The sequence below is a fragment of the Podarcis vaucheri genome (genome assembly GCF_965113315.1).
Source record: "Podarcis vaucheri genome assembly, chromosome: 8".
NCBI lineage: Eukaryota > Metazoa > Chordata > Lepidosauria > Squamata > Lacertidae > Podarcis > Podarcis vaucheri.
The window spans coordinates 4058393-4078035 of NC_138766.1; the positions used below are offsets into that span (position 1 = coordinate 4058393).

A 19643-nucleotide genomic window follows, 5' to 3' on the forward strand; every position below is an offset into this window, starting at 1 on the left:
TATCAAGTGTGAAAGACAGAGCAAGAGGAAGAAAGAGGAGCCCACTTGTAAGGAGTTGACAGGATTAGCAGCCAGAAAGAGGAAACAGTAAAAAAGAGTCAAGAGATGGGACAACTGAAACACAAATGCAAAGCCCCTTTTCTGTACATAGTAGTTGCACTCAACTGTTGTTGTTACTTTATAATAAACACTGCCCAGGTTTGCACTCCAGGGAGGTCACCTCAGTGCTGCTAATGCAGCAGTTTGACTTCATCCCTGGAGGCACACGCCATTGTCTCTCAAGACAGTTGGATGCCAACATGATTTATTTATATCTCGCCTTTTCCCTTACGAGGATTCAAGGCGGCTTACAAATAAAATAGAAACAGCTTAAAAAGCTGACTTTTTATCGTGCCAGATAAACTCACTAATAAGCTATTGCCATTCTTTTGTGTCTTTTACCTGATGGGAGGCTAGAATTAGCCTTGATAAAATATTTGCTTCAGGTGATGGAAATACATCGCCAAAAAAAGAACAAATTTCCCCATCCTTTCATGTTTTTCTTCATGCATTATTAAGCTTGAAAGGAGTAGAGAGAATTAGTAGCATAATTGGAAGCTAGAACTAGGAAGTTAAATTTATCCAAATAAATGAACTGAAAATTGATAGAATAAAATTTATCAATAAAATACAATATATAAAAAATAAAAAAGCAATAAAAAATCATACAGCAGCTAGCACAACACAAGTCAGTCTGTCAAGACTTGGCAATATTCAAGTGGTCTTTGAGAAGAAAAGTTTGTGAATCACTGGACTAGGGTCTCTAGTTAATAAAAGCATATGCCATTATACCATTGTTTGTTTTTAATGCACCACAAGACTCTTTGTTAGTACAGTGGTACCTCAGGTTACATACTCTTTGGGTTACATACGCTTCAGGTTACAGATTCCGCTAACCCAGAAATAGTACCTCGGGTTAAGAATTTTGCTTCAGGATGAGAACAGAAATCACGTGGCGGTGGCGCAGCAGCAGCGGGAGGCCCCATTAGCTAAAGTGGTACTTCAGGTTAAGAACAGTTTCAGGTTAAGAACGGACCTCCGGAACGAATTAAGTACTTAACCCGAGCCACCACTGTATTGTTCTGTGTTTCTCAAATGCCATTTGACTCAAGAGATCTCCCCGCCGTTCCCCAGTCAGAAAACTATTTCCCCATGCCTTTGCAAAGGAAAGTAAGGGGGGTAGGGAATAATTTGGAAAGATCTGGTTTCAACTATTTTCAGTTGGAATTTTGTGGGATGGGGTTATATTCTACTTTGAATAGGGAAATATGACATATTTACATATTTATAGTTGCATACAAATAGTAGAGGGATTGAGAACATACTGGCCAATCAAGCGCTCCTCATACTTTCATGGCGCAGCCGCACTCTGTTTCACCCAAGTCATCTGGGTGTGGAATTCTGAGTGATTCCGAGGAGATAGTAGTGGATTGGGAAATGGATTTGGAATGATGGATTACTGGCAGGTGGAGGAAACAACAATTCAAACTTCAGGCTTTTTATTGTAATAAATATATTGATATTTTCAAAATGATATAATGTAAATGCTGTTATAATTTTCCCTGTTGGTTACTCGAGAGATTTCTGGAAATTAAAATGTTTATGTATCGTGGAGCTTTCCCACCATAACATGTTCCATATATCCGCAGAAAAAGCTTTCATCTACTGAAGAAAAATTCTAAATTGTTGAGAGAGCTGAAAAACTTGGACTCGAGGCAATGGTGAGTTAAGTTTTTAGCTAGGCAACTACTAATGGATACATTTACAGAATGAGGTCCAGTTTATTATTTTATGTTTATGGAAAACTGAAATGTGTTAGGTTTATTTTTATTTAAATATTATATGTTGTTGTAGCTGGTCCAATTTAAATAGGAATTGTAAGTGGGTATTTTTGAAGAAATTCCATATTAGAACACATTTGATCCTTATACAATTTTGGATTGGCTTCAAGTACTAAATTTGTGGAGGGTCTAAATTTTAACTTTGACTCAGTTTGTTGAAAAAGTATGAAGAAAAGCTTAAGATGTAGAATTTGGGGCATAAACTAAGCGTAAACTAGAGCTCTCCAAGCAGTATTTTGGCCCAGGGTCAACAGCATGATGCCCATGAAGCCTCTAAAATTCATAAGCAGCAACCTGGTACCTGTGAATCCTTTCCCTGGTGTCCATGAAGCCTCTAAAATCCCCTGCTCCCTTCATCATGAGATGGGGGGGGGTTCTGTCTTGAAAAGTACATAGAGTTGAAGGAGGAAGTCTTTCAGCTCTTTTTCAAGGCTCAGATTAATTCTCTTGAATCTGATTTTGACATAAATCTCTTGGAAAAGCACAGTGTATATGTGTGCGTTTTCACTCTACACGGAACACTAAAGCTCACTGGTAGGGCATCTGTTTTCCTAAATGAGGTCCCAGGTTGAATCCCCAGCAACTCCAGGTAGGACTGGAAAAAGATTCCCTACCTGAAATCCTGTAGAGTTTCTGTCTGTCAGTGTAGACAATTCTGAGCTGCATAAACCAATGGTCTGCAGTGGTATAAGGTGGCTTAGTAAGTTCCTATGTTCTACTCTTTCTGTCATTTGAAGAGAGGGCACAATAAGTAACCAGGACTGGTGGCTCCCATTTGCACTCACTCAAAAATCCTATTTTGGTCAATTTAGGGTGCAAAGATCTAATCGATAATTAAGCAGTACCAAATATGAATTTGGTGAGGTAGATGTTTTCTAAAATAAAGGAACAAAAGGAGTCTTGGCAATAATTCCAGTGGTGCCTCGCAAGACGAAATTAATTCGTTCCGCAAGTCTTTTCGTCTTGCGATGTTTTTCGTCTTGTGAAGCACGGTCCGTCGCAACTGCGCCTCTTCAAGCTGCTTTAAGAAAAAAGTGCAAGACGTTTTCGTCTTGCGAAGCAAGCCCATAGGGAAATTCGTCTAGCAAAGCAACGCAAAACCGAAAAACCCTTTCGTCTAGCGAGTTTTTCGTCTTGCGAGGCATTCGTCTTGCGGGGCACCACTGTAGTAGCATATTATTCCACAATAAAGATTCACTACATACATAATATGAAAGCCAGATTTAAATAGAGGGCAGAAATGGGAAAACAATTCCATTACAATTGAAGACCTCAAATGTAAGTAGCACACTGTTCTTTAGGCACCTCCTTCAGTATATGCACTCAAAAATTGTAGCATGTTGCAGCATATGCCAATAGCTGCATCTTTGCTAAGTTGACTATCCAATTCTTGGTAAGCCATCTTATGTAGCTTCTTAACCATTACATTGCATTTGCCTACAATGTGGGTGCTATTGACTCCTTGTGGAGCCTATCTTAGCCAGAACCCTTCTTGTAGACCTTTGGCTGACTTCCTTTGCATTACTGTCTGCTACATCTCTTATTCAGAAAGTTTGGTCCTGGGCCCAACTGCAGATAGGAACTGCATCACTATTGTGAGTAAGGAGGCCAGATTGTGGCTCTCTGGCAGTTTCTAAGAATGAACTATATTTTTTCTGCTTTTATGAATATCATTGATTTACTATTTTATTTTATAATACTCAGTTAAGATTTACTCAGAGTGGACTAATTAAAATTAATGTGCCTAGCTTATATGTGTTAATTAATTTCAGTGAGTCTACCCTGGGTAAAATTTAGTTAAATACCATACACTGTATTCTTTAAATGATCTTAAAATATGGTGCACGCAGGCGGCATTTGCACACCACACCACACAAAACCAAGGTTTAGTAAGATGTACCTGATGGGGAACGAGTTGCAGCAAACCTTTGCCACATGTGCTCCAAATTGCCCACTCTTCCTATTATTTAGCCTTGAGGTGGATTTTGGCAGCATTTCCATTTCCATCCTTCTTGGCATGTTGTGTTGTCTGGACCAGGGACTTGAGAGTCTGGACCTAACTTGAGAGTTTAAACAAGCCAGGTTTATTGGCTGTTTTAGAAATTGACTGCAGCTAGAGAGAAGTCACAATCCCTGGTCCTATCAACATGACAAGCCAAGATTTAAGACAGCAGAGATTGGGGCACATGAGCAGAATAGAGGGAAGGAGGATGTGCAGTGTGGTTCCTTCCTACGCCTGCATGTGTCACTAAATTATGGATTAGTATTACATGCAGATGCAAACAAAGAGAGAGAGTTTTCGCTTTAGAGTGATTTGTGCAAATCACTGTATGTGAAAGTTGGGAATGGTCAGCCGGCCACCATTATACTTTTATCTCAGTTTATTTCACTGGAGTTCACTCCTATTTTCATTGGTAGTTGCAGCTGAAAATCCATACTTTACTCTTTTGTAAGCCTGATGCATTTAAGTATTTATTTTTAAGTGTTTTAATTTCACTGCCATGTTTTATATCACTTCAGTGTTTGTCACCCTGGACTCCTTTGAGAAAGATGAGATAAAAATTTAATAAATAAAAATACAGTACTGCAAGACACCAGGGCCAAGCGGAATGTTCAGAGTGATTTTCTTAATTAAAAAATGGCTCAAAATTTGGAGCGTCAAGGTGAAGAGGGTAAAATTTGGGTGTGGGGAGGATGGTAGGTGGCACATGGTATGAGTATCTTGTGAGGGGATGTTTCTGCCTCTGGCAGCGGAGCTCTTATCAGCAGCCACTCTTTTATCCCTGAATTCCCTGGACGTAGTGTTGTTCAAAAGCTTTTCAGGAAAGAAATGGCTGGTGCCGCTTTCCCCCAACCCTGTGTCTAGGCCATTCAGGTAGGAAAGTGGAAGCTACCAACTCCACCATTGCTGTGCAGTGCTGTTCACTCTCCCCTGAAAATCATTCCAAAACATTTTAGCGTGACCCTACTTCATATCACATGTCATTTTCAGAATATTCACATATTTACAAAAATCAATGTTAATAGTTTCATTTATGCTTGCTTTGGTTTTTTTGTTATTTCCAATTGCAGCCGGGAAACTCACAAGATTGCAGTATTTTACATTGCTGAAGGACAGGAAGATAAATGTTCGATATTGTCCAATTCAAAAGGAAGCCAAGCATATGAAGAGTTTGTTGCTGGTCTTGGCTGGGAGGTAATTATTAGCCAAATATTTAATTTTGAAGTGATAAAATCAGTGTCAGCCCATGAATTGCCATATTTGGAGCAATGGAGCAACTTCTCAACTGTTTGGCAGTCGCCCACTTATTCTTGCAATGCAGGGCCAGTGGCAGACTTGAAGTAGAGCCTAAACAAACATGCCAGGGAGCAGAGGCACCGACTTGGGCCCCAGATTGTGAGAACCCAGTGGCCCTTGTGCTGGAAGTTGGGCTCCATGCAGGTGTGCTTCCACAAGTGTGGCTGTGGCAGGCCTCAGTGGGGCCTCATGGGGGAGGCCTTGGCTGGTTGTTGCGGCCGGGGTGGGGCAAGCAGGTGGTTGAGCACACATCTTCCGGAGGGGCCTACTCTTCCCCCTCAACACTGGGTGGGGGGCTTGGCCCCTGCTTAAAAAGATTGTGGAGGCCAAGGTTCCCATGCCAGGTCCTGACACATATCAGCTTGGCTCTCTTCCTGGAACATGGGAAGTGGCTTGTTTGATGACATATTTTGAGCTGTGGCTTCTGTGATAAAGAGGTCTGGAGGCAGCTGATGTGGGAGAGATTCTATTCTGTTGGCCCTATGCATTTATGATTTCTGTTTCGGGGAAAATGTTACTTATTATTAAGCTGCATCAATGCTCATGGTGCTTTACAGAGTAGCATAAATGCAGGCCCTTGCTCTGCAGGGACTAAAATGTAAATTATAGTTGCTGAAGTAAGCTTCAGAAGTGAACTTCATGTGTTGAGATCACTGAAATATACAATTGTATGGTTTTTAGACACAAGAAAAACACAAAAATGATTCAATTTCAGAGGCTATCTTTGTCAAACAGTTCAGTGAAAGACTAAGAAACTCTTTTTAAGAATGTATTTTTGAGAAGTTAAGTGTTTATAAAAACAATACCTCTATCTCCAGTGTTAGAATTGTCACTAAATGTAAATTCTAAACCTATTTTCATGGAGATGCCCCATTAGTTTAATTGGGATTTCTTAGGATTGCAGATTGAGAGTAAATTCTTTGTTTTTACTTGATTAATTAAGGTTGATCTTTCAACTCACTGTGGATTTATGGGGGGCCTTCAGCGCAATGGCAGCACAGGCCAAACGGCACCCTATTATGCTACATCTACTGCAGAAGTTATTTTCCACGTTTCTACACGAATGCCCTCTGATTCAGATGACTCACTGACCAAAAAGGTAAACATAGAACTAAAAGTCCTACAATATAGTGCTCATTTAAATATATTTGCTGTGGATCATGTGGACAGGGAAATTTTCAAATGTTTTATGCAGAACTTGAATTGCACAGAAATTGGTTCAGAACTTAAGTAAAATGGCATACTTCGGAGGTGCTTGCTTGCTTAATTTCATTTCTATACCACTTCATATCTTTAAGAAAAAATCTCAAAGCAGTTTACAGCAACATTAAAACATCAAATAAAACAATCCAGAGTAAAACATTACTAAAGATAATATAACAAATATAAAGTATACATTCAAACCAACATAATTAACAAGAAACTAAAATATTATCTTAAACATTTCAAATGAAAGCATTACTAAAGGAAGTCAAATATAAAATGCACATTTAAAACAGTATAATTGACAAGAGGATAACGTATTATCAACAGCATAGAACATAACTGCTGCTGTTGCTGCCAATCGTGTCATCGTGGTTCATGGCAGGCAGCGGCTGTAGAAGCTCAAGCCCGATGGATGACCTGGGTCTGTACTCATGGTGATACAGAAGTCTTTCTAAATCTGCTGCCATTTGATTTTTGATATGAAGCAAAGTCACCTTTTCTTTATTTAAAAGACAAAAATCCTTCTCAAGCTGTGCAATATGTTCTTTCTGTCAAAGTATCTGAGAATCTCTCTGTTGCACAAACTCAATGAGATACCTGTAAGGCTGTTCTCCTTGGTTCAACAACGAATTACCTCTGTCCCTCACTTGTGAAATTTGGGCAATTTGTTCCTTCTGATGCTTCAAATCTTTTCCAAGCAATGTAAAAGATGTACATAAAAGCAAGAATCAAATGAAATCCTTCCCCCTCCATTCACAAAAGCTCTTCCACCTCAAAAGTCACAGTAATGGCAGGTTCCAAAGTGCTCCTTGATAGATGTGAGGGTCTTTACGCTCCCTTTTCTCCCAGAGAACAGAAGACTGGCACAATCTCTGTACAGGTATAAATGCTGTTAGTGCAGGGGCAGCCAACAAAGTGTTCTCTAGATGTTGTCGTATTACAACTCCCTTCATACGCTGCCTTAGCACTACTCTTGCATCCTCTTAAAGGAGTGGGACTTTGATGTGGCCAGGACACATTGGACAAGGGAAACTATCACAGTTCAGCACACATTCATGGAAGCATAGAATTGTAGAGTTAGAAGGTACACCTAGGGTCATCTAGTTCAACCCCCTGCTATGCAGGAATCTCAACCAAAGCATCCAGGACAGGTGGTCATCCAACGTCTGCTTAAAAACTTCCAAGGAAGGAGAATCCACCTCCGGCCGAGGGAGACTGTTCCACTGTTGAAAAGCTCTCACTGTCAGAAAGTAGACTATAATGTAAGAGGACCTTTTATTACCCTGTTTATTTTTTAACTGATTTTTCAGTGAGTGTAAAAATGCTTTTCCAGCTACATTTTTTACAATATTAGAAAAAAGCAACTTGAATTAAAGTGTGTTATAGCACCATAACACTATGATGCCTTCTAAAACAACAACAACAACCCTTTCCAGAGATTGCCTTTTCAAGAATGTGGTTAGTGGCAATGGCAGAAAAGATTGTTTTTCATCATGTGCATGGAGCTTTAGTTGACGACTCCGTTAAATTGGACTTTCCCACCCACATCAGCTATGTCACACCAGCTGGTTAGATGGAACATAGAAAGATGAGCATACTCAGAAAGTACAATATAACCTGTCATGTGGAAGCCCAGTTGCAATTCCATTTGTAGCTGACAGTGAAAGAGACACCACCACCACCCCAGCCAGTCTGGAAGTTGGCACTATCTACAAACCTTCCGTTGCCTGTTCCTGAAACTGCAACATCAGATTTTCACAGGAAAAAGAGGGAAAAAGTAATGTTCCCAAGCAGTAATGGCATGTGCCCCAAGGCAGCACTGGAAAACGAAAGTCTCTTCCATCTGTTGTTGCAGAGCTGTTTACAGGAGGGACACAAATCCTAATAAAAGGCACTCCATGTATTGTGGCTTTTCCTACTTACCTTTGCTTTCTTTAATAGTATTTCTTTGTCTGCTCTTTCAAACCACTCTAATCCTCTTTTGGGCTGGCTGTATAAATGCCACAAACAATAAACCAGAGAGTGAAATCTCCCCTTCCCCCACTCCAGCTGCTTCTGTCTCTTGCAAAACAAGTGATCAAACAATACCAAGGAAGCATTCTCCATTTCACACCTTTAGCCGGTATATTTTCTAAAAACCACAAACCCGCCATCATTTCAAAAATGAAAATAGGGACACACTCAGGAGTGCCAACTTGGCACCACGACCATGGGCCATGCCCGAAATTTGTGGGTGCCTGGCCCCTTCATGGGGAATTTTGTGGGTGCTCAGGCTTCCAGGGCCCCAGGGAGTTGGGACCGATGGACACTCTTATGCATATGAACACCCAAAGATCATTGATTAGAACTACCCACACACTACATTTACACAGAAGCTCTTCTCTGCATTAACCTCTCCTGACTTCTGTGCAGTTTCTTATTTTAAAACAATGTTTAATTTTACACTTTAACTTTGATTTACATATTATAGTCATTACAAATTACACTCAGCAGTGCTTACTATCTGGATAAGGAGCAATGAAAAATTGTGAACACTGGTGCACGTGTGCATACAATAACAAGATAATTAAAAAAACAAATTGAGAACAGTTATTTACTAAGGTCAGGTATAAGAAAATTAAATCATACGTTGATTGCACTCTGTTAACTAGCACAAAACACTGTGTCAAAGTTTATTTTCAGGAGTCTGGTGACTGTAATTTAATTCTGATTATTTTCAATCAGATGTTTGGAAGCTGAAGCAGGCACTTTTAAGACTGCTTTTGGGTTTTTAGTAAGGTATATTTAATATATCTCTGAGTCTTTTGAGCTGTTCAGGTAATAACTTGCACTCTGACCAGTTTTGTGTCCTGTTTTTTTCTTTGCCCGTTTCCAAGCATAATAAGCAAAATTCTGAACAACTTGCTTAGCTGACAAACTCAATAGCATGACAGAAGGTCATACCACCTGCCGGCCAGAAAAGCTGCCTTTAAATGTGACCATTCTGCAGCAGGCGGCATATTTTGTGACCCACAGAATAAGACAGATGTCATAGCAATAATTATTAGAGATTGTATTTTTAATGAAAAGTAGTTGTTCCCACATGTGTTTTGTAAAATAAGTAGAGAATTCTAATGAATGTATATTGTCATAAAGTGAAATAATTAGGAGCATATCCTAATACATATGCTAGTACAGGGTAACATATTTAGAAATTACATTTTTGTGCTTACAAATATATAATACATGGTATTAGCTGCAAAATGATTGTCATTACTGAAATATTTTTTTCTTTTGAAAATAAGACATATTCAGCAATACCTTTTGGAATCCAATGATTTATCATTATGAATAGTATTACTGTTTCATCCAGACATCCTGCAGCCACAATGGAAATGAATAGTAATAGCAACATCCTAATAGTTTCTTGTCAAAGCTGTATGTTGCTTTTTTATATACAATTAGCTGCAAAGAGCTTCTCAGTTCAGAAAGCTGGGTACAACCCCCTACTGAACTCTTGCTCCTTTACTCAAGAAATTCATTAGTTATAGCTAGATTAGATTTTTAGCAGCTAATCTCACTGCTGTAGGGGTTTGCAAAGTGGAGACAGAGCTGTGCTATTGGATTTGTTCAATTCATTTGACTCTAGGACTATAATTGCACTTATGTCTTACAAGGCTTTTTATAGCCTAAGGCTGGCTGGCAGCAGAAAACAAATTGGCAGTGAATACAGTAAGAGTGAAAGGGAATGAAAGGCACACATTATCAGTCTCCAGGCAGTGCTGTTCTGGCAGGAAGTTTCTTGGTTAATTTACAAATAAAACTTCGATTTTAGGATGGGCACTCTGTCAGGCAGACAATGGGGATGTCAGGACTGGCCATTACTCAGTAAAAGTAGCAGCCATGCCCACCCCAAGCAGAAGTTCTTCAATCACACAGACAACTCCTTTCTGGAGCCAGCTGGCTCTGTAATGCAATTAGTTGGAAAAGGAGGTCAGACTATTAGGTGTGTATACCATGACCACTGTTAGCATTGGTGTGTTGCCTGGGAGGCATGTTGCAGGATAGCTGAAGCAGAGTGCTTTTAATGCTATTTAATTAAGTAGGATATGTGGAATGTCACACAACTAGGTTCTGAACATGCAGTTTTTTCATAAGACTTGAAGAAGAAAAAAATTTCAGTAAATTACAGTTAGATTGTGATGTACAGATGGTAGCTGAGGAAATTAAGTCAGGACATGATTAATAGTAAAATTCAGATTAGATTCAATCAGAATGATCGACCTTTGGCATGTGAACACTCACTTTTATCTAATCCTGAAACATTAAAAACCTAAGGCTGCTTACGCATGTAGTTAAAAATGTAGGTATATATTATTTCTCCTTTTAATATTATCTGCAATTTAGAATTAATACTTCCCTATGAGCATTCTATAAAACTTGTAAAAGTGACACTGAGCGACTCCTGAGCTCATTCACACATCACTTAAAACCATAGTTCACCTTTTAACCATAGTTTAGTTTAACACGCTAGTGTGTGCTGGGGCATCACTCCTTCCCTGCTGCTGTACCCACACTGCCAGGAGGTAAACCATGGTCTGGCCTTGAGTTGAGTCTGAACCCAGCCTTGTGCTTTGTTTCTCTCCAAAGAAACTGCAAGCCGTAGTCAAGTTTGTCCTTGGAGTTTAGAGCAGTATTTTATTCTTGAAACTACCATGTGATCTGCATAATTAGTTAATAATTTGCATGGTATTTGCATAATGTGCAAATTAAGCTATCCAAATTTGAGGTACTAGAATATAGCAGATACCAGCTTTTCTACACATTCTTAGTATTTTTCTTGGCTGATGAGGGGTTTAAGTCATATTCAAACTAGAATCATAGCTACTACACCCAACTAATTTATAATACAGTTGACACTTATTTTAATATGTCAGATAGATACATTTTACTCTAAATCTTATGCTGTTAACCACACTTAAGGTCTAATGAAACTAAGCTGGGTTTAATTTTCTTCCTCCTAGTTAAACTTTGTACATCTGAAAAACATGTCTTCCCACTGGAAATCTTATTGCACAACAGGACTTTCAGTTTCTCAACTTCCTCTTCCAGGCCCCATGTGCCTCCAAACTCAGTTCCGTGGACGCCACAGTCCTCCAGAGCACATTAGAGAGAAGAAGCCTCCTTCTGCAACTAGCCATCCACTCACACTATATTAGATTCCACCCTCAGAATTTTCAGTTTTCATCAAAATATTCTGGTTTCAGCTATTCTGCAATATATAAGGACCCTGAAAATATCCAGTTTCCATGGCAAGCAAGTGAAGAACTAGCTTCTTCAGTATCATGTTATCTTTTATTCCCAACCAACTGCTTTGGAATTAGCCCAAGGTGTGTGCACTAAGTGAATGTTTCTGGTTTTAAACCTATGCTTCCAACCTTGAAAGTCAGCCTTTTATGAATAGCACCATACTAATATAAGATTGGGACGCGGGTGGCGCTGTGGGTTAAAGCCTCAGCGCCTAGGGCTTGCCGATCGAAAGGTCGGCGGTTCGAATCCCCGCAGCGGGGTGCGCTCCCGCTGCTCGGTCCCAGCGCCTGCCAACCTAGCAGTTCGAAAGCACCCCCGGGTGCAAGTAGATAAATAGGTACCGCTTACCAGCGGGAAGGTAAACGGCGTTCCGTGTGCTGCGCTGGCTCGCCAGATGCAGCTTTGTCACGCTGGCCACGTGACCCGGAAGTGTCTCCGTACAGCGCTGGCCCCCGGCCTCTAGATGTGAGATGGGCGCACAAACCCCAGAGTCTGTCAAGACTGGCCCGTAAGGGCAGGGGTACCTTTACCTTTACCTTTAATATAAGATAATCCTACAAGCTGATCTGGATTTCACTCAAAATCGGTTTAGTTTTATGACAATGAGCCATAGCAAGGTTCACTTTTACATTAAGTACCACTTGTTGTCCAAGCCCAAAAAACTATGGCTAATCAATAGTTTAATTATGGTTTGTTAAAACAAGACAACTTGAAACCATGGCTTATTTAAACAAACAGCAGTTAAGATTAACTATTCATAATGCTAAATTGTGGTTAATATGTAACTGAGGCAAAAGCTTTGATCTTGCAGCCACACAGAAGGAGGAGAGGAGACTGTGGAACTTGCTCCTGCACATTCTCATAACTCTAAGCCGTAGTTTAGAAGTACATCAAACTAGGACAATCTCTCTAGCCAGGGTCCCATAAATATTTTGAATAAGATGGATTCCCTTAAGGAGAAAATGTACAATTTTCTTTATTGACGCATTATTCCGTTTGTCCAACTTCTCAAGTTGTGTTCATCACCCTGATTAATAGCAAGCCAATTTGCCGTTTCAGCTTCGTCACTTGGGAAATGATGAGGTTCATATTGTGTGGTCTGAGCACACCAGAAATTATCGCAGGGGTATTATACCAACAGATTTTGGAGATGCTTTAATTATTATTTATCCAATGAAGAATCACATGTTTTTCATAGAGATCACAAAGAAACCAGAGGTATGTTCTTGATTATTTTATTTTATGTATCATGGCTAGTGTTTATAATAGTGCTCAAAGACAGCTCAGTTGAAACAAATCCTGAATGCTTTTTCTAAGTTGAATGGGAGCATCTGATGCTGTGTATTCTCACTTTGTATATATTATAAGAACTTAATGAGTTACATCATCCAGTGTCCCTTGTGCTGAATGAAGGGTTTTTTTAATCCATCCAAGGCTTCCATCAGCAAAATTGGAAGGAAGGTGATTTTCACCAATTCCCCCTCTCCCCTGTAGCCCTTCTTACACCTATACATAATCTTCTCCATAGGATGGTGGGATCTTTCAGAACAGAGTGGGAGGTGGCACAGGTGACTGCAGGGAGTTAGTGAAAAGCACTTGTCTCTCCCTTCTGGTGATGGAAGCCTTCACTGGGTCAGAAAGCCTTTCATGAGTTAGACAAACACTACTGGATGCAACCCAGTATGATAAAATGCTTAACAGATGCTTAACTTGCACTGCTTGAGTAGCTTTCCACAAAGTGACATAAAAAGTTCAATTTGAGGAAGACATGAATTTGTACTGGAAAATGTGAGGAGGAAACATTCAGGATTGCTTCTCCTAACAGCAGAAAGCACAACTTGGACTCCTCTGCTGGGAGAGTTGCCCCCATCCCTATAAATAGTCATAAACGAATGCAGAAATGTGGAGAACTGAAAGTGAGAGAAACCAAAAATGGACAGATCTATCCCTATTCAGGAATTTGAGGTTTTCCACAGAGAGGAAGGAGAACTCTCTAATGATGGAGAAGAACAACCTGTGCGACACAGGCTGTTAAGGTAGAATTGTTTTCTAGACCTCTGGGCTGTCTGGCTGACTACAGATGCAGATGCCAAGGACAGAAACAGGATACTCATGAAGGGTCTCATGGTGGTTTTTCCACAGGGGCCAAACTAATCTTCCACAGTTCCAGTCCCAGAATCCTTTGATAGGATTTTATCCATAAAATTGTTGGCTCTAGCTAGGCAACCAATCACATGGTCAACAACACTATCCATTTCCAGGGGCCACACATCTTAAGGTGCCTCTCACGGATGCTGCTCTGGTAGTGCTTTCATCTCCACAAAGGGAGAAAGTGGGCTCAAAGACGCAAAGATGTCCAAGTGCCACTCCTCAAAAAGCCCTATTTCTGGTGCTGTTTCCAAAGCTTTGATTAGAATATATTAATGGGCTTTAGACATGCATGCAGTTATGCATCTTTTTCTTCCATTAGAAACCATTGGGCATATATACTGAATGAAGTTTTAACAGCTACAATCTCAAACCCAATAAAAACAACCATTTTTTGATAGGAAGCTCTCATTGTATAGTTGCTCGCCTTGTTTTCCAGTGCCTTCTATCATTTTCCACAGCACAAAACATACTGCAAAACATCCAGATGAGCCTGATTTTAACCTATTCAGCTGTTACAATTTTTGCAAAGTTTACACAGGTTTTCAGAATTTATCCAAGTAGCCCTATGGCCCTGTTCAATAAGGGGGAAATGTGCAGCTGCCTAATATGCTTTAAGATTATGGCAGACAGGCAAATGCTAGTCAGGCTTCCTGGGACGGGTCTTGCTGTTACCCTGAGGCACTGGAGCACCATAGAAAAAGAAAAATTGATACAGGTGAAGAAGCAGATGATGTATAGATGACTAAAAGTCAAATGCACTCAGAATAATAAGAGCCAAGCCAGCAGCAGAAAGAAGTGTAGGTGCACCTCTCATTGCATCTTAGTGACATGCAATTTTCTTGAATTTATCAATGCCTGTCCTACCACCCAGTGAAGTCCCTTTTCCCATAAGGATAAAATAACACTTAATCACAGATCAATTCATCAGTTACTGCTATTGAAAAATGTGATTGATTTAGAAAATGTTTTTCATCCATCAGGTTCCCAGAGAGACTTTCATAGGATGAAAGCACTAAAATATAACAATTGTAAACAGTAAAACATAATAAATAAAATTCAATTATTGAAGCAGATGGATATAGAAAAATGAAAGTGTTGTCACCTGACAACAAAACGAAAATAACAATGACTCTAAGCTTTCTTGGAGTGGTAAAGCAAAGACATCTGAAATAAAGTAGGAATGGTCAATTGATCACCCCTTTAGACAGCGAAATCTTAAAGCAAACCAGTTTAGGACTACAATCCTACAGATGGTTACCTAACATTGAGTCCCTGTAAATTAAGTGGGAACACTTTTGGGTAGACATGCATAGGATTGCACTTTAAACTTTTTTTTCTTTTACTAATTGTTTTACTTAACAGTATCATTTTACTACTTTTTATTCAATTTATATACCCTTTTTCTGTACAAAGTATACTAGGCTCAATATATGAATATCAAATGCAAAATGAATGCTAAATGTACTACCATAACAGAAAGGCCATGTGTGTGTGTGTTCAAAGAAGCCATGCTGCAGAAGGAAAAATGCCAAACTGTAAAATTCGTGTTAGTTTGCCTTTTAAAATATAACTATTACAGTGCAATAAAACTAATCCAGGTATTTCCAGGGCAAATGTGTCTGACCTTCTGTTCACCACTACTGACCCCAGAGTGAATGAAAGAGGCTTGTAGAGAGAAATGACTGTTTGGCTGCAGTCCCTGGTATTTAAATCGTGTTCCCTAATCAGATGAAAAAGCTGTCGCTTCTCTGTAAGGTTTCAGGATCCATGGTAACATTTGGCCTTTTATATACATAATGTTAGCCTTTTTGTTTGCATCTAAGGAAAGACACCTGGAGCAATGTTAACATTAACCATTTTAGTATTAATAGCTTCATTATATAAGAATCTCTCATCCAATAGCTGTTACTTCTGTTACATTGCTACAGCGTGTATTGTGTTCATTTTTTATCCTCCTGCTTGGCAACCAGGCAATGATTTGCAAACTTTTTTGTCTTGATTAATTAACCAATATAATTATTGGGAACTGCGATGCAGTCTTTTGCTCAACAAAGCTTCTGAGAGAAAACAATAGTAAGTCTGTCAGTATGAATGCATTCCACGCATCACAGATGCATTAAGATATGCTAAACAATGAGACGAAAAGCTGCCCGCAAAAGCGGACAAAGAATGCCGTGCAGACTCTACATGCTGTGCATACCGCCAGGGACACACTGAGAGTTCCCTGGGACACAGATGCCTCGTTAGATTGCAGTTCGTCATCAGAGATTAATTCTCAGCCATTTGGTACAATAATTTACTCATTCACCAGCTTTTTAAACTATATTGCTTGCTATGGAAGATATGTCTTTGCACTCTCATGGTTTGTTTAAATTTGATTGTGTTTTCTAATGGGTTATAATAGTATTTTTAAAAATTCTCAATAATTAAAATAGTGTAGAAGTTGCTATGTGGGGAATCTTAGTTTCATCATGTATTCACATAAAATGTACACAAAACTACTTAAGTGATTTTAAGATCTGAAACAGACATGAGACAGACAATCTCTATTGGAATCAGTCCTTCTTCTGAGACCAAATGAGTTTCCTATGAGACTGGCATTCAGGAACACTCCTGTGCATTTTATTTAGATTTATATCCTGCTCCATCCCCAAAACTTTCCAAATATATTTTCATGTACCATGTATGTCAGGATGACCTAAAAACATGGCAATCAGTTTTAAAATAATATTGAAGTGGTTCTTCTCATTGTGCAGTTCTAGGTGGACACACTAGATAGGGCTAAACTTACCAATTTAGAAATTATCATACATCCTAAAACACCCTTATAAATATTCATAAATTTCCAGTTCAATCCTATGTGCAGCTGCTGCACTATAGCAGGTCATAGAATTAAAATGCAAGTCATCTTGCTCTAGGCTTGTTGGATAGCCTAGATTCATAGAATTGTAGAGTTGGAAGGAACTTCAAGGGTCATCCAGTCCAACCCACGGCAGTGCAGAAACCTCACTTAAAGACAGATGGCCAACCAACCTCTGCTAAAAAAAAACTCCAAGGAATGAAAGTCCACCACGTTTGAACAGCTCTTATCATCAGAAAGTTCTTCCTGATGTTTAGTCAGACTCTTGTTCCTTATAATTTGATTCAGGTCCTAGCCTTCAGAGCAGGCGAAAACAAGCTTGCTCCATCTTTTATGTGACAGCTCATATCTCCTCTCTGTTCTTATCCAGCCTAAACTCAACCCCCTCAACTGTTTCTCATTAGGCTTGGTTTCCAGACCCTTAATTATCTTGGTCACCTTCCTCTGCACATGTTGCAGCTTGTCAATATCCTTCTTAAATTGTGGCACCCAGAACTGGTCACAGTACTCCAAGCGTGGTCTGTCCAAGGCACAAAAGTGTGGTGCTATGACTTTCCTTGATCAGGACACTATACTTATGTTGATGCAGCCTAGAATGGCATTAGCTTCTTTGGCTGCTGCACCACAATGTCAGCTTATCTTAGTCTTGCATTCTACTAAGATCCCATGATCCTTTTCACATGTAATACTGGCAAGCCAGGTGTCCCTCATCTTATATTTGTGCAGCTTGGTCTTCCTGCCTAAGTATAGAACCTTACATTTGTCCCCACTGAAGTTCATGTTGTTAGTTTTGGCCCAGTTCTCCAATCTGTCTTCTGCAGCATTAGCAACTCCTCCCAGTTTAGTGTCATCTGCAAATTTGATGAGCATCACCTAAATTCCTTCATCCAAGTCGTTTATAAAGATGTTGGACAACAATGGGCCCAGGACCTGTGGCACCTCACTTGTCACCTTTTTCCAGGATGGTGAGGAGCAGTCTTTGGGTTCGGTCAGTCAACCAGCTAGAAAAACCACCTAACGGTTATCTCATCCAGCCCAGTTTTACCAGCTTCCCTGCAAGAATATCATGGGGGACTTAATCAGAAGCTTTACTGAAATCAAGATACATACGTCCACAGCATTCCCGATCCACCAAGTTTGTAACTACAGTGGTACCTTGGGTTAAGTACTTAATTCATTCCGGAGGTCCGTTCTTAAGCTGAAACTGTTCCTAACCTGAAGCACCACTTTAGCTAATGGGACCTCCTCCTGCTGCCACGCTGCCGGAGCATGATTTCTGTTCTCATCCTGAAGCAAAGTTCTTAACCTGAGGTACTATTTCTGGGTTAGCGGAGTCTGTAACCTGAAGCGTCTGTAACCTGAAGCGTATTTAACCCGAGGTACCACTGTATATATATAAAAAGAAATAAAAAGAAGTGAGATTTGTCTGTCAAGACTTGTTTTTGAGAAACCCATGCTAGGTCTCAGTAATCACAGTATCCTTTTCTAAATGCTCACAGACCGACTGCTTAATTATTTGTTCTAGAACCTTTCCAGGTATCAACATCAAGCTGACCGGTCAGTAGTTACCTCGGTCTTCTCCCCCCGCCCCCGCCCCCCCGTTTTTGATGATGTGAAAACATTTGACCACTCTCCAGTTTGCCAGGATCTCACCTGTCCTCCAAGAATTCTTAAAAATTATAGACAGAGGCTCTGAGATACACCCGCAAGCTCCTTTAGTAGCTTTAGGTGCAGCTCATCAGATCCTGGAGATTTGAATTCGTGTAAAGTAGCTAGATGTTCCCTTACCACCTCTTTTCCTGTCTTGGACTACAGCTCCTTCCTTGCATCATTTATTGTTATCACCAGTAATGACTAGTTTCAGCTCTGATTCAAATACCTTACAATACCTTTAAGACAACATCAAAATACCCCTTCATTCCTCGAGTATTAAAACGAAAATCATACTACTTCCTTAGTCAATACAATAGTCATTCTTGGAAACCCTCTCCAGGACCCTCAGAAAAAAGACAGACTCAAAAAGCCCACATGAGCAGTTGTCCAATGCCAACATGCCAGTAAATGTGACATGGCATACCACCCATACTGTATTTAAAGTAGTTATTTTTTAAATCAGACAGCATTGATCTAGTGGCTGTATTCTCCCAAATCCATGTCTATTCTAGATCCATGTCTAGCCCAGATCTCCCTGCCCCTTCTTCATGAAATTATTAAGCTTATCTGACTCCATTTCCAGTAATGGTTGTATTTTAGAAGTCCAGCCTTTGGATTTGGATTTTGGTTTTGCCTTGTTTTCTTAACAATGCTAATAAGGTAAAGGGTAAAGGGACCCCTGGCAGTTAAGTCCAGTCGCGAACGACTCTGGGGTTGCGGCACTCAACTCGCTTTACAGGCTGAGGGAGCTGGCGTTTGTCCGCTGACACTTTTCCCGGATCATGTGGCCAGCATGACTAAGCCACTTCTGGCGCAATGGAACACTGACACCAGCGCAGCGCACAGAAACGCCGTTTACCTTCCCGCCAGAGCAGTACCTATTAATCTACTTGCACTTTTTGGCGTGCTTTCAAAATTTGTGGAAATGTCTTTCGTAACCGGAAGTACCACTGTACATGCCTGCCCTAATTAGGTTCTATTTAGGATAAATGGGTCTTCTTGGAATAAAATATAATAGAATAAACAAGTTTTCAAACTATAATATCAGTTGCTGCAAACATTTCTTTAGAAAGTTATTCAATTATAAGGCAACTGAAAAGCTAGTCAGGCTTTTCTTTTAAAAATGTGTTCCAAAGCTAAGTGATAGCTTGCTATTGCATGATAGCACTAACTCTTTGAAAGAATTCTTGTTAGTACTTCATTTCATGAATAATAATAATAATAATAATAATAATAATAATAATAATAATTTTTAATTATACCCCGCCCTCCCCAACCAAGGCCGGGCTCAGGGCGGCTAACAAGC

At 39.9% G+C, this 19643-nt stretch overlaps 1 protein-coding gene across 9 annotated transcripts in view; it reads left to right on the forward strand.

Moving 5' to 3' along the window:
* RALGAPA2 (Ral GTPase activating protein catalytic subunit alpha 2) overlaps positions 1-19643 on the forward strand; it is a 222355-nt gene that overhangs the window by 129555 nt on the left and 73157 nt on the right. For all 9 annotated transcript variants that reach the window (XR_014222286.1, XM_082234139.1, XM_082234143.1 and 6 more), the window contains 4 exons: positions 1689-1760; positions 4953-5076; positions 6122-6277; positions 12733-12891. Coding sequence is in view for 8 of the 9 variants with exons in the window: in XM_082234139.1 (XP_082090265.1) it covers positions 1689-1760; positions 4953-5076; positions 6122-6277; positions 12733-12891 (511 nt within the window). In the remaining variant the exon portion in view is untranslated. The remainder of the gene's footprint in view (positions 1-1688; positions 1761-4952; positions 5077-6121; positions 6278-12732; positions 12892-19643) is intronic.